We start from the raw sequence: 15,101 nt of genomic DNA on the forward strand, positions 1-15,101 counted from the left end.
ATGTTTGTGAGATTCAACTCATAAACAGAAGCGTTGGATTGTGGCGCTGGCCTGTGGGAAAATGAGCATTTCTAAACTGATGATTTGGGCTGTGAGTGTGAACTTGCAACACATCAGTCATCATGATGCACTCCCAGCTATCAGTCACTGGCTAAGTACAGAAAAACAGAGTGTACTAACAGTAAGGCCGCTGACACTCATGTTAAATAATGAAGCTGACCCTCCTCTGGGAACAACTGCTAGCAAATAACTAAACAGACCCATTTGGACACTAGTAGGCGTCTGCTATGACACTTTGTCCAGAGCAAGCTTTTAATAGCTGGAAATTATATTAAAAGCTTCTTTTTTTTTTCGCCTTCCATGAGAAGATCAGTACCACTCATGATTTAGCTAACCACAAATATTTAAACACAGAAAACAGCTGGTTCTTTGCAAAAGGTTCAAAAAGCATCCGCTAGATTTTCTATAAATGTGACGCAGAACACAAAAAGACGTAGGCTGTGGACCCCAGCTGCACAAAAATGGCCAAGAAATGACGTAATCAGGAGCAACCGGACAATATTTCCAGTGTTTGTTACCATAGCGATTACTTCCATTAAGAAAGCTGATAAGATGCTAAGTTCACTTCAGGTCACTTCACGAGTGACCAAATAGGTAATGTGACAACACACATATGTTATGCCAGTTACTAGAAATCTCATAACCATGGCGACAACATCATTACTAAACAACAACAACTTAAAGATTAGACGACCTTCAAGTTAAAAAATCATAGAAAATAAATCTGTTTTCTTAATTTAAAAGTGAAAAATGTACATTTTTGGACTTTGGCCTGGTTTTTGCATGCTGTTAGCCAGAGTCTGTTCTTCTTTTCAACTTTTATAATGCTTCTGGTATCGTTAAATTAGCTTAATGCTCGAGTAAAGCTATAGGCAGGCTTCTAAAAAGTGGGCCACTTTTGAGTATTAGCATACTATAGACCAAAACAAGTGTTCAAGTAGTAAAGTTAAACCATTTAAATGAAATTCAAGCACAAAGTTTGTATTAGCAAAAAGAAAAACCTGAGTACTAGCATGTGTTGGGTTGTGTAAATGCTAACTAACACTGTGTGAAGCTACCAGTGTTCACTAACATGCAGCTTTAATTTTATTGTGTTCAAATGGACACATGAGCTTGGCAACGTTTCTCTATTGCATATGTCTCTAAGCATTTATTTTTACTGCAACTGCAACTGCTCATCGCCACAGATCATCGGTCTCTATTTCACTCAACACTCTTTATGGTCTTACTATTTCCCTCCTGCCTGGCAGCTCCATATTCAACATCCTTTGTCCAGTATATCCACTATCCCTCCTCTGCACATGTCCAGACCTAAGCTGTCTCTCTGATGTACTCATTTCCAATCCTGTCCCTCCTGGTCACTCCTAATAAAAATCTCAAGATCTGCCACCTCCAGCTCAGCCTCCTGTCTTTTTGTCATTGCCACATCTCCAAACCATACATCATAGCAGGTCTCACTACCATCTTGTTCCCCACTCTCTGCTTCCCTTTCACTGTTGCTGCTATCCTTCTGTCACAAATCACCCTTGACACAAGTCTTTTCACCCTGCCTGCACTCTCTTCTTCACCTCTCTTGTGCACTGTTGTAAACTTTTATTTGAACAAAAAAATGGTTAGGAAATTACAGACCTGCAAAATAAAACATCAATGAGGGTGCACATTAGTACATTTAAGAGAAGGAAGGAAGAAGTATTTCAATGGGATCCACTGAACGCTTTGCACTCCTCTGAAATAGTCTCACTCACGCAGAGATTAGAGTCTGTTTTTCTTACTAGAGATGCGGTTCAATCTGCATCTGAGCTGTCACACTTTAGCGTTTTTATCTTTTGGGGTTTTGATCCGTGCACTGGAGAAAAACTCATTTTTTAAATTACCTTTCTGCTTTCAAATTTGCATGCTAAATATTAAACTTTTTTCCAGCAGCCTGTTATCTTGACTTTGAAACTGTGACTTAAAAATGAGGCAAGCAGCTGCTTTTAACAGCTTATTTCTGTCTGAATTTCATCAAAGACTTGAATACGAGCACAGAACCACAGTGTAAAAGTCCATATCTGTGGTTTTACTGAGTATGATGGATTAAATTATTGGTTTGACTGGACACTATTTCCTTCTGGAGTCCTTTTGTCGCATAATACTATAACTTGTTTCTACACTATACTGCCAAATATATTCGCTTGTCTGCCTTCACAAGGACATGAACTTAAGTGACATCCCATTCTTAATTCATTGGGTTTAATATGATGTCATCCCACCCTTTTCAGCTATTACAGCTTCCACTCTTCTTGGAAGGCTTTATGTGTTGATGGGAATTTTTGACCATTCTTCCACAAGTGCATCTGTGAGGTCAGACACTGATGTTGGACGAGAAGGCCTGGCTTGTAGTCTCCAGTCTAATTCATCACAAAAGTGTTCTGCTAGGTTGTTATCAGGACTCTATGCAGGCCAGTCAAGATCTTCCACACCAAACTCTCTCATCCGTGTCTTTATGGAGCTTACTTTGGGCACTGGAGCACAGTCATGTTGGAACAGGAAGTGGCATACTGCTATACTGTTCCCACAAAGTTGGGAGCTGTAAATTGTCCAAAATGTCTTGGTATGCTGAAACATTAAGAGTTCCTTTCATTGGAACTAAGGGGCAGATCCAGCTCCTGATTAAACATCCCACACCATAATCCCCCCTCCATCAAATTTTACACTTGGCACAGTGTATAGGACAAGTACCGTTATCCTGTCAACTGCCAAACCCATATTCATCTATCAGATTGCCCAAACAGAGAAGCCTGATTTGTCACTCCAGAGAACACATCTCCACTGCTCTAGAGTTTAGTGGCAGCGTGCTTTACACTACTGCATACAACACTGTTTTGCACTGTGTGATGTAAGGCTTGGATGCAGCAGCTCTGTCATGGAAACCCATTCCATCAAGCTCTTTATGCACTGTTCCTGAGATAATCGGAAGGTCACATGAAGTTTGGATATCTGTAGTTGGCGAGTTCTGTGAACTGAGGTGCACAGTTCACCGCTCTGTGATTTGTACGTGGCCTACCACTTCATGGCTTTGTTATAGTACCACTAACAGTTGACTGTGGAATATTTAGTAATGAGGGGATTTCACAACTGGACTTGTTGCACAGGTGGCATCCTATTACAGTACCACGCTGGAATTCACAAAGCTCCTGAGAGCATCCCATTCTTTCCTAAATGTTTGTACAAGCAGTCTGCATGACTAGATCTTTTATACACTTGTGGCCATGGAAGTGATTGGAACATCTGAATTCAATGATTTGGATAGCAAGAGAATACTTTTACCAGTACATCTGTATATATCTTGGATTGCGTGCAGCTTAACTAGAGATAGGTTTTTGTTGTTTTCTAGTGCTTTTTTCAGTCTTTGTGTCACTCAGAATAGACGAATGAAGACAACTTTTCCACTCTTAGTGCCATTTACTTTGAAAGAGCTAGCTCAAGCTGGCTAGTGCTGATATAAACCATGAAAATGTTTTTAAAGCTCATGAACTTACCAGAATTGATGCCAAAATAGGAGTTTTAATGATCCACCAGAACACATCGGTGTTTTCTATTATATCCCAGCACCTGGTAAGACGTGAAAGAGTTTTAATGTATAAGATGTAGCAAAACAAAGCAACCCCCCCCCCCCCCCCCAAAAAAAAACAAAACAAAAACAAAACAACACAAAAGAGTATTTTCTGCTCGATTCTGGTCTAGCAGTTCCCTAGTCTCTCACCCCACATCATTATAGTTGGCTTTAGCGATGCTCCAAGCTGTGATGAAAATTGCTGGACCGCCTGGGGGCAAAAAAAAGTATACAACCAAATGTTACTGTGGATTCCAGCTGTAAGGTTCTCGACATGTAGTTCATGTACTGCTGACACTCTATAAGGTCTCGCTAATAGAACAAGAAACAAGACTTTCTCACCCCAGCCGATCAGAATATAAGCCCAGAAGTACTTCCTCTCGGAGAAGAAGGAAACGGCCAACAATGCATGCAGATAAAGGCCTTCCACCAGCAGCCAGAAGAAACTGGCCATTATACAGTACTGGAAAAACACAATCACTGCTTTGCAGCCAACCTGGCAATGGACACAAAAGCATGAATCATACAATGATCTAGTTAACAGGGACAACCTTATGTTGAAGATGATACGGTGAAATTTATTCCCAGTTGTGGCCAAAAACTGCATTTAGAAAATGAAAGAATAAATTGGAGTTGTTTGTTTCCTGTTGGTGAAAGCAGGTATATATCTGTGTTCTTTTATATCAATATGAATCCTATGACTGCAGTAGAATGACAATTAGTTTTTCTTGTGCCCTTATTAATAACTTGGAAGCAGAGATTCACTCAAATGCTTCTTTTATTATCAATAAATTCCATGGACATATTGCACTAAAAAAGCGAGTTACTACTTATGAAACTTTTGTAAATAATGGCTTTAAAGGTAGTGCAAATCTGTGTCCTATTCAGCCTGCACTTTATAAGCTCTCTGCCTCATTCAGTGAAAGAAAAGCTGCCAAAGTGCAGAAATGTTCCGAAATATAATGCAGGAAGTGAGCAGGATTAACAATACACCTTCACAGCCTGTTTGGGCGTGCTCATTCTGCTTGATATTATGATAGCTGAATAAAATGTTTCTGCGTAAGACATCTGAGTCTGCATTCACAAGATTTCCATAGCACAGGAAAACACAATAAGCTCTCTTCTGGTTGGCTGAACAACGTTTGCGTGAGGGTGGATGAGTTCATTCAAAATTGAGCTTGCCGATGCTGAATGCTGGGGAGGCAGGCTGCTATTGACATTGTTACACAATGACATGTATAAAAAGGCTGATTTTGTCTGCAGTGTTTCTAAATTCACTCTGCTGGTCAGATCTACAAGCCTGTACAAGCAGCTTTAGAGTGAGCAACGCGGAGATCCTACGCAGAAGACATCACACGGATAAGAAAAATCAATAAACTGTGCTCCTTTAAAAAGACTCCGTAAGAGTGAATACATTGAGCACTTTAGCAGCTGGAGTACAGCAACACAATAGGAAGGGCTGGGCTGAAGGGCATTATGGGTAGAGAAAAGTGGACAGTAAAGAAGACAATAAAGTCACAATAAAGAAAAGAAAATCAGAAAAAGCTGTCAGGTCTTTGTCACGACAATAGAGTTGAAAGAAGAACAAACAAATAATGATGTGTAGTTGGACAGAACCTACCTCTTAAAAATCTAAAATGCAAAATGCAATCACGACATGCTTTCTGTTATAGCCACTTTCTACTGTAGTACATTTTAGATGGAGATATTGTTTAGATGTTGAATTTAAAAAAAATTTTTTTCGATGGGAAATAGGTTTTGAAAGCTAAATAAACATGATAATCTATGGCTATCTGATAATATCTGAATCTGGCTTGAACGTGAGGATTTTTAATGACTAGGAGACTTAAAGAAACTAGCATTCGAGGCTGACATTGTGCTGGTGGCTCTCTGCTAGTCATCAACTCAGTTAATTTAAATCCAAGAACTGGGTCTCTTGACTTTGTTTGCAGCACTTTTAATACCAAAAATATGTTGCAGCCTGTCTAAAAAGTCTCCAGTATGGGTGAGTGATTTCTTTTTTTCTGTTTTCAGTGGCCTTGGCAATCTTTTGTATGCAGTCTATGTTCTACACAGGCAGAATATAGACAAAACGAGCAACCCGTCTGAGTAGACAGAAGTCTTTATGTATGAAATGTCTTGCTTCTAGCTTCTCCAAAAACATGCGCTGTATTGAAAATATTCACATAATCCAGAAATGTCTTGTTCTGTTTTAGTCCTTGTGCATGGAGTTAAAGTTTGGGACAGCTCATTGAAGCAGCTGTTACTGGGCTGACAGGAATTTTGTAACCCATATAAATTGATTCCCACTTGGCATGTTGAGGGGGAAGAAAACGGACCCAGATGGGCTGCCTAAGCCTTGCTGCTTAGTTTAATATGTGCAAATCAGTACAAATTGATTGCTGGAGCTGAGTTTTAAAAAGCCTGCCGTTAGTCGCTAAAGGAGGATAAATTGTGAGATATTATGCCACTGGAAAAACAGGGAATAACAGGAAGCTCAGACACGGATCCATGCTCGTACCTTAAAAAAATGCATTTTTTAAATATGCTTTGAATTAATCGGGTGTTTAACTATGGCAAACATCCAGCTGTATGAGAAGAGATAATGAATGGAGCATGCAGAACACCTGCACACATACAGATAAACACAGCAGAAGCAATGCTAACAGCTGTAATGGAACTAATGTTGGGGTCACGATGAGCACCGCAGCACCAGACCCGTCTCTATAATGTCTCTTTCAAATGTGCCATGATAGCAGCTGGCTCCCGTCAACCCAGCGAGTCCATTAACGTAGTGCAGCCGACCACAAAGCTCACTAACAAATAGAGTGAGCCTCTGCTCATTGTGTGGCTAAATTCTGTAACATGAACCTCATGTTTATTGGCCACACACCCGACGGGGCTTTGGACTGTGGCTCATTGTGAAGGGGTGATGGTTGAAAGCCAAAGGACAACAATCAAAGACTGTGGGCTGTAAGTCCATGTTTTTATTACTATTTTAATATTAACATACTTGGCTAATATGTGGCTTTTGTTGTGAGATTGAAACTGAAAATTGACACAAGCCGTTTTCAAAACTTTTAAGTTATTTATCAGCTATGATATGAGAACTTAAAATGTCAGTAATTATCAATAATGATCAGTGATGCTACAATACTGTACTAATACTGTACTGAATGTACTGTAATACTGACTGTATTGAAGTCTTGCTGAGTTATCTGAAGTTCTAGGAGAGCAGTCATTAACAAGCAGCATTAACTCACAGAGCCCGAGGAGCAGTTGTCCACCTCCCCGACCTCGTAGAGAACCACATCTTTGATGAAGACAGCGATGGCCTTCAGGATAAATGAAACAAATAGATGCATGTGGATGTAGTTCCTTGTGCAGTGGAGTTTCCTAGGACACACAGAATGAGAGATACAAGAAAACAGATCAAGACAAAGCGACAAGACACGCGGAGAATTCAATAAAGAGGCCCTGCATGCTAATTACACAATGTCCTCAGAGTTAATAGCTTAAAATGACAGCAATTCACAGACAGTTAAATCATAATTAAGTTTCTTAGTTCCCTTTCACTGTGTGGGTGGATCAGTTTTAGAGCACAATAAATGGTTTTTATGGTTCTTCACACACCTTTGAAAATAGGCAGGAGAGGTGGATTTCCAAGAAGTTACAGTAGTAGAAACAAGTAGTCCTAAAACATCAGTTCTTTTAACACTTCTTCTGCTGACTACATTATCAATACTTTAGAGGTAATTGGGGAAAACAGGTTCCTAATAGCTTCGATCACTTTTTTAAGTCAGAAATGGTTGTTGTCTGGGCAGGTAAATATTCGCCTGGAGTACAGCACGTGCCCAGTCAGTTAATGTTCCCTTGGACATCATAACAGTTTCATTTAACCGTACCTCATTCCCAGGAGAGTAAATTGCCATGATACCAATGTTATCCAGATTTTATACTCACATCAAACAGCAACTGCTATTTCATTTAAATCCCTATTTTTCTTCTACTTCTACTTTCTTCTAGTTCTTCTTTATTCAGTTTCGGTCAGCCTTTAGTGTCAGACAGATGGTCTCACATCTGACTCTAGAAACTGTAAACCTGACTTTTAATGTCTGTATGAGCTCAACAACTGTTCATCCAATCTACTTTTAATGTGTTGGGGTTCCTCCATATGTTGCCTTTTAGAAATGCGTGTAGTGAACCATATAGCACTAATACTGCTCATAATACCCGACGGTCATAACGCTCTTTCTGGCTCAAATCTGTGGGTTGTTTTGATTTCACACCTTCACACCTTTTATCTCCCTGACCATGGCCGGCCTTGTGACTTTGGGTGCGTGACGGTGAGCAAAACTCTCAGGTGGACACACTTTGACACCTATTGCTTGTCTTTGCAGAAAGCATGAAAAGTGCCTCTTATCAGCAACTAATTCAATAAGGCACTTTCCGGTGACATGATCGGCAAAAGACTCAAAAAGAAAAATGTGACCAAAAATAAAATTCAGAATAAATGTTACTCCACCACTGCGGCCATGAAGAGAAATGGATGGCAGTACACTGAGAGAAAGCAGCTTCCATGTAAGAAATGAAAATCAGCACACATCATTTCACAGCTCATGCACTTAGGTGTGAATTTTTGCAGCTGCACAGTATATAGAGTATAGAGTTTTTACAGTGTTTGGAGGGGGTGTAGCACACAGGAAGAAGAAGTGCTCGAATGTGGCCCACCCATTTACACATACAGTCTTTGTACACAAAAGTTATTTCTTTGCAGCATTCAGCGAGAAAAGTTCACTTTGCGTCTTACTCAGGCAGATAAATTGCATACAGCAGTTTTTCCAAAAAAAGTAATGTGCGGTATTATGCGAGTCACTCTTGAAATGTCCATTCATTATCTTTTAGGGTGAAGATGTTGCAATTTAAAGCTGGCTTCTTATTCTTCCTCAGAACTGTAATTGCACTTGAGGAGGTTACAATCGTTCCCTGGCTTATCAAGCAAAAATGCCGGTCCTTTTTTTATCCCGCAATACTTCAAACGTCTAACCTTCAAAGTGCTGCATGCGCCATCAAAAGATAGCAGAGTTTGAGTGACAGTTTATTTCATTTGGAAGCTATTTGTATCTTTCATCTTGGTTTAAGCCTGCTATTATACTCGGGTGTGAAGCTGCAGTGATCAGAGACGATCAAATTCCAGTGAAAAGTGTTTGACGCGTGACACAGAAATGTCAATTTGTCACAATGTTCATGTCACATCAGCCGGCAGGGATAATGCCACTGTCAGCGTGCTTTGTAGATAATAGCACGTACTGATGTTCTTCACAAAAGTCTCACTTTTTGTTCCGGTCATCGTTTTTCTAAACAGCTGACCACATAAAAATAAGTTAATCCAGATGGAATGAAATTCACAGTGAGTGCAATTAAATAGCACATAAGTACTTAATATAAAACAGCTGAGCTATTGTGCATCTACATACCTGAAGATGCAGAGGATCACAATAGCGGTAGAAAGCGAGACGAGCGAGACGCTGTGGCCGATGGTGTAGCCGATCTTCACTTGCCAAAAAAACTTTCCCTGCACAAAGAAACATAAAAACAGAGAACAAATCAAAGAAAAGGAAACAGCCGGTGCGTGTTTACACACTCAAACAGTGACATCACTTGTGTTAGTTGATTTAACCATTCAAAACATTGATTTGTTTCAATTTTTGGCTTAGAGATGTCTTTTATTATTGTTGTTAAGCATTTAGGCTCCACTCCTGTCATTTTTAAGTGTTGTAACTGAAGAGCTCTTGAACCACGGATTTGTGTCTCTCTCTTACCAAATACTGGATCAGTCCAGTCATGCGATATACTGTAACAGCATCCTGAATTTCTGGATCCTTTCAGAGAAGCTTCGCTATGTTACTGCCATGCCACTGTATGTTGTGCGCTTGATGGAAATTAAATTAAGATCTCCTGCATCCTCTGGCACACTCACACATATCATGTTTGCAGTAAGATGGACATCAAATTCCTTTTAGAGTACTTCACCGGGCCAGGTCCCTCCTGACTTCCTATGTGGCATACTAATGAGGCCGCCTCTTTGACTCAGAGAGCAAAGTGCCCACCAAGAAAGCTTTTACCACCCTGCAGTGCACATCCACTCTTCACTCTGCTCCACCTTCGTCAACACGGACAAGATTAGCTCTGGCTGCAGTAAAACTGAACTAAATAAGAGCAGCATTTGATTTATTTATTCTGGTCCTACTCCTGGAAGGATTCTGAATAACTTCTAATGACTCATAATGCCTGATAACGGAGGCGGGAGTTATTACTGACCTGTCTGTGTCAATTATGTCAAGTGTGTTTCAAAGACATTCGTATTTTAATTACAATACGAATGTTTTTGTTACAGCATCAAACCAAATTACCTTATAACCATAGATTTACTTTCTAATCCCATCTTTCTCCCAATGTATGACTAGCACAGGGTACAGCTACTCTGGTTATCTTTACAGTTAAAATATACATTTATCAGAACACATTGTTACTCTTTGTTGAATCTGTACACAAACATGTATTCCTCTTAAATAGCACAGGTCTGCAACCAAAAAACTGCTTAGGATTTTTACTGAAACCGGGAAAAACGTTTTAAAGATTCCATCACATCAGGTTTTCTTGCAAAACTCATGTTTTTAGTTTCATTTCCCCTTTTAAACTGAAATCTGGTATCCTATACTTGAGTCAAAAAATCGTATCCACTAATGATTTCTCACATGAATTGAATGTTTCTAAGAGCGAGACTCAAGAGAAATACAAATAGAAAATGCGAGGGATTGAGGGGGTCAGTAGGAGGGGGAGTGTACGGTGGGTTTGGCAGTGTGAGGAGCTCAGATGATCATGTCCCAACAGGTTTATTTTGTTCATAGCAAAAGGTAAGGAATCTCCGAAAAATTATGCATAGTTAATTGTAATAAAATATTTATTTTTTCATTGCTGTTGTGCTTTTTTTTAAAAAATGTAAACTCCTCCTGTTTTGTAAAAAAGAAAAACTGTGAGGGAAATGGAGATCATTTTTAGATTCAGTACCTAAAAAACATCAAATTTACCCAAAATTATCCCATGCAGCTGGAAAACTTTTTTTGCAGAACTGCGTAACCTGCATGCATCAGATTACAATTTTAAGTTAGCGACTATGTAAATACAGTATGTAGAAATAAGTACGCTTTAGCAATGCAGTAATGCTAAGTAATGCTATCTTTAGCGTTGTAAAGACTAGCAGGTTATCTACTTCCACACTTTATATTGAACTAGTCAAAGTATCTCGGGTTCTAACTCAGCACTTCACAGTTATGAATCAGTGAATTTAATGCACCTTCCTCTGTATATTGACAAGCTACCGGTATACTAAGGAACATACTGCATTAAGCTGTTAAGTTAGTTGGGCATGTTGCTGTGTTCCTGCTAACTTTTGCTTTATAAGAAAATTTCTTAAAATGCAGTCTAACAAACAGCTGTTCATTAATTTCCTCATCTTGCTGTTTCCTGACATTTCTGTACATTTCTATATTATATTGACATTTAGTCCAACAATAATAAAAAGCCTGTACATGAAAATATAAACAGTATTCTTTGACAGCTTCATTCTATATATTCTGTAGACTCAGTCACTTGAGACAACTCAATACATAGGAGTGAACAAAAGCGTATATGAGGTACACAGTGGCAACCAATCAATACAGTAATTTCCCCAATACAGCCAATAACACCCACCCACAGAGCAAAGAAAAGAGCTTCTCATTCAATTCTTCCTGACCGCTGGCTCTGGACACCATTTCCCGCTGTGCAGCTCTGGTCATTCACTATGAGACTGTGTCAGTCTACTCACATCATCGCTAGTGCTGTTGAGATTGTATCCACAGCTCACAGCAATGTCAATAGGATGCATCTCGGTCCAGCCATCTTCTGTGCAGGTTTTCGAAAGGTTACCTGGAGACGGAGAAGAACCAAAGAGGTCACAGCCACCCAAGCGTTACATTTCCTCTGCCTGCCACCCATTAGGTTCAAATTGGACACGTTGTGACATTGTCAGTGACCCAACAGGTCACTGCAAACAGCAAACAACGGCAAAAAAACCAAACTCTGCAAAGTGCCACAAAAAGTCTTTCCTGCTAATGTGAGCCGCTATTGACTTGTACTTTACCTGAGCCTGCAGAAAGGCACTCTGCTGTTACAGATATTGACTGATCCGTATCTTGCCATTCATCTAACCCCACATAATGATCCAGGCAAGAATGCATGCACCAGATAATACTACCATGCCCACAACATACTGCTTAAAATTTACTCTAACAGCCTATTGTTTAACATCTGATGATAATATGAATAAAAATAATTAAAAATGTTAATCATGATAGGTCTACTATAGATATTATATATAGATTGAGGGTTATGTTTTCTTTCAGATTTTCCTGATTTGTTAATTATGAGTTATAATAATATCAGATTACATTTTAATAATAATAATAATCTTTTTGCAAAAAATTGTTACAAATTGTATATATTACTTGTGTACCATCTGTCAGCTAAAATCAGCTGGTTGTTGGTGTTGGTGACAGTAAGGTTGCAGAGTGCCCTCTGGTGGGTAAACTATGAAACAGCACTCAGGACTCATAATATGGTTGAAGGATGTTTCTATTTCTTCTTGATGTTTTTAATTCTGTTGTAAATGCTGGTACTGATATATTGCCCGATATTGACCATGCTGATATATCAGGTTGGCTCTATTGTAAGATGATATACGTAGGCAAAAAACAATAAATGAATGATTCTGCTGGAACCTTCTGAGTGATTCATACTGCACGTCTCAACATTTTGCACCTCACCAGATTAATTTAATTACAACATAATTCCATAATATATTGACAGAGAGCGTTGACTGGATGGTGTGAGACTTTCTTTCAAAACTGGTATAAATCACTCCTAGAAAAAACACAATTTCTTGAGAAATCCCAGCTACCATAGAGCGAAAAGCAGGGTACACACTGGCCAGGTCGCAGTCTGTCACAGGGTGATATTTTGAGTTTTCTGTTCTTTTCTATTTCTTTTTTTTTCATTATAGCTTTTCTTTTGTTTTTTAAACCTCCTGACTTTGAAATGAAGTATGCAATAAAAGAGAATCACACAAATCTGTGACCGATATTATCTGCTTTCCATAACCTGATTTCTATTGATTTGTATGGAACTGAACTTTCACTTCTAATATTTCTGATTGAGTTTATTTTTTCTTCTTTTTTGTGGATTTCCTATAGAGACTTCTTTAGATGGTCACAAAAAATATTGAGCCACGTTATTTTAAGGATGTTTAGTTACTATTTCTCTCACTCTGCAGCAGAAACTCTGTCATTTGGTTTATTTGTGAAATTTGTTCATGGTTTATTCATTCATGGGGCATCAACTGTTCATGTAAACAGCTTAACCACTAAAAGACCTTAATTTTAATGTGACCGACAGACAAGCTGCTCTGTGCATATAAACAAAGCCGCTTATAACCAAATGATATCAGGCAGTGAGCTGCTAATGAAAGAATGTGCAGCAGGAGGTTGTTTCTACAGCATAAGAGCGGTCATGTGACTGAATACCTCTTCTGTGACTGCATTTACGCATCATGCTCAGATGCTCGAGTCTTATTTTACCATAAATCAATTTCCCAATTTGCCAAACACACCTTCATGGATGCGTAAGTAAACACACACACACAACATCAGGCTCATTAAATCAACATCTTCCACATTCCTCATCTGTCACCACACAACTTTTCAGACAATTTTTGAAGCGAACGGCACGAGCTAAATCCTCCAGAGAATCCTGAATGAATACACTGACTAAAGCTGACTTGAAGTAATCGTATAGGCACATGGACTCATGTTCATTTATAGTCTGGGTGGAAGGGATTCGGTCTTTCCACAAGATTTACTCCAGGGTATTGCTGAACGGCAAAGCAGAAAATCGCCAAGAAGCAGCGTGACCTGACCTATACTCGAGACCATTTCACAAATAAAACTTTGAAGCATAGAGCCGTTGAACAAATGTTGTGTTTATATGGATCGCTTAGATTACAGAAAGAAATCTATATACCAATGTCCCAAAAGAGTTGGAAAATAGGCTGTCTGTCAGCACCCACTACTTGATAAGAGATGTTTTCGAATATGGTTTAACAAAAAGTGCTAAATATGGTAAAAGAAATTGACAATAATCCAAACAAATCCCACTCTAAAAGAAAAGAGGGGGAGAAAAAGCAAAATTTTAATTCAACCACCTTCAAGTACAGAAACAAAAGCTAGAAAATTGATTTCAAAGGACTCTTCACTTTATTTAGCATGTTAACAGTTTCAGCAGAAACACACCAGTAAAGTCACCCATGATTGCTGTTTGTTTTTTCATTGCATGGACACAATTCACAATAATAATAAGAGGCGATACCGGCGGACTCTGAGAGTCCCATTACGCTGACTAACAGCTTAATCTGTGAATTCTCATGCAGGACTAATGTTTTGTCAGGATGCTGTCAGGCTGCATAAGTGGAGATCTGCTGTCTGGTCACATGGTTGAGCCATTTGCAGAGAAACGGAGAGCCCTCTGAGAGCTGGAGCATAGTCACCACAATGGTCATGTCTCTATGAGGAGCATCTTCAAATGCCATTTATGAATGAACTTATCTCACTCGTCCCTCAAGTATGAAGGATAATATCGAATTTATCATCATTTCTGATGCTAATTTGTTTAATTTCCTTTTTGTCCTCTGTCATTTCCATAAAAAAAAAAAGAGTACATTTACATGAGCGTATTTAATAAAGCTCACACAAAGGCTACAGATGCCCTCGAATCAATTATGACTCAAGTAAGGGCAAAGATTTATTTATTAAATTATTTTCGTCTCTTTGATATTGATTTTTCTTTATTGGGTATTTGTCTTTGTCAAACTGCAAACTCAATAAGCGCTGGGACACAAAGAAATCTCCTACTCATTTGATCTCTAATAGCCACAGTCTAGTAGCTCGCAATTTTCTCTAATCGAATTTTTGACGAGCCAGTAGATTGTTACAAATTTAAGTGCTGGGATATTTCGGACTGCTTCTCAGCACTAATTGATGCATTTTGGCATTTGGTGTTGCTTTTGACGTCAGATTGATATTTAGATGGAAAATGATGCGGCTCAGTCCTGGTTGTCTTTTTTGGTTAAAGTCACGCTAGCTAATCATGATGCCCAGCATGACGCAGCACATCCAGATGCTGACATGCGCAACATCTATAATATTTACCGTATGTAATATGTGACTATTGTAAATAATATTTACAATACGCTTAGAGTTTGAAGATTAAAGAGATTTATTCCAGACATGCAGTTGCGGTCTTTGTATCCCTCGAGAGGACTTTACCTCAAACTATTTCCCTCTCTCTTTAT

General features: G+C 39.0%; 1 protein-coding gene across 1 annotated transcript in view; it reads right to left on the reverse strand.

Annotated features, from left to right (window-relative positions):
• Positions 1–15,101, reverse strand: part of vipr1b (vasoactive intestinal peptide receptor 1b) — a 48,590-nt gene that overhangs the window by 8,777 nt on the left and 24,712 nt on the right. The window contains exons 4-9 of the mRNA XM_085362918.1: positions 11,526–11,626; positions 9,133–9,230; positions 6,919–7,051; positions 3,998–4,151; positions 3,806–3,866; positions 3,582–3,654 (exon numbers count right to left, since the gene is read on the reverse strand). Coding sequence (XP_085219044.1) covers positions 3,582–3,654; positions 3,806–3,866; positions 3,998–4,151; positions 6,919–7,051; positions 9,133–9,230; positions 11,526–11,626 — 620 coding nt within the window. The remainder of the gene's footprint in view (positions 1–3,581; positions 3,655–3,805; positions 3,867–3,997; positions 4,152–6,918; positions 7,052–9,132; positions 9,231–11,525; positions 11,627–15,101) is intronic.

Source organism: Diplotaxodon limnothrissa, linkage group LG9 (assembly GCF_057381915.1).
Source record: "Diplotaxodon limnothrissa isolate DT_005_m linkage group LG9, D_limnothrissa_male_GT1.1, whole genome shotgun sequence".
Classification (NCBI taxonomy): domain Eukaryota; kingdom Metazoa; phylum Chordata; class Actinopteri; order Cichliformes; family Cichlidae; genus Diplotaxodon; species Diplotaxodon limnothrissa.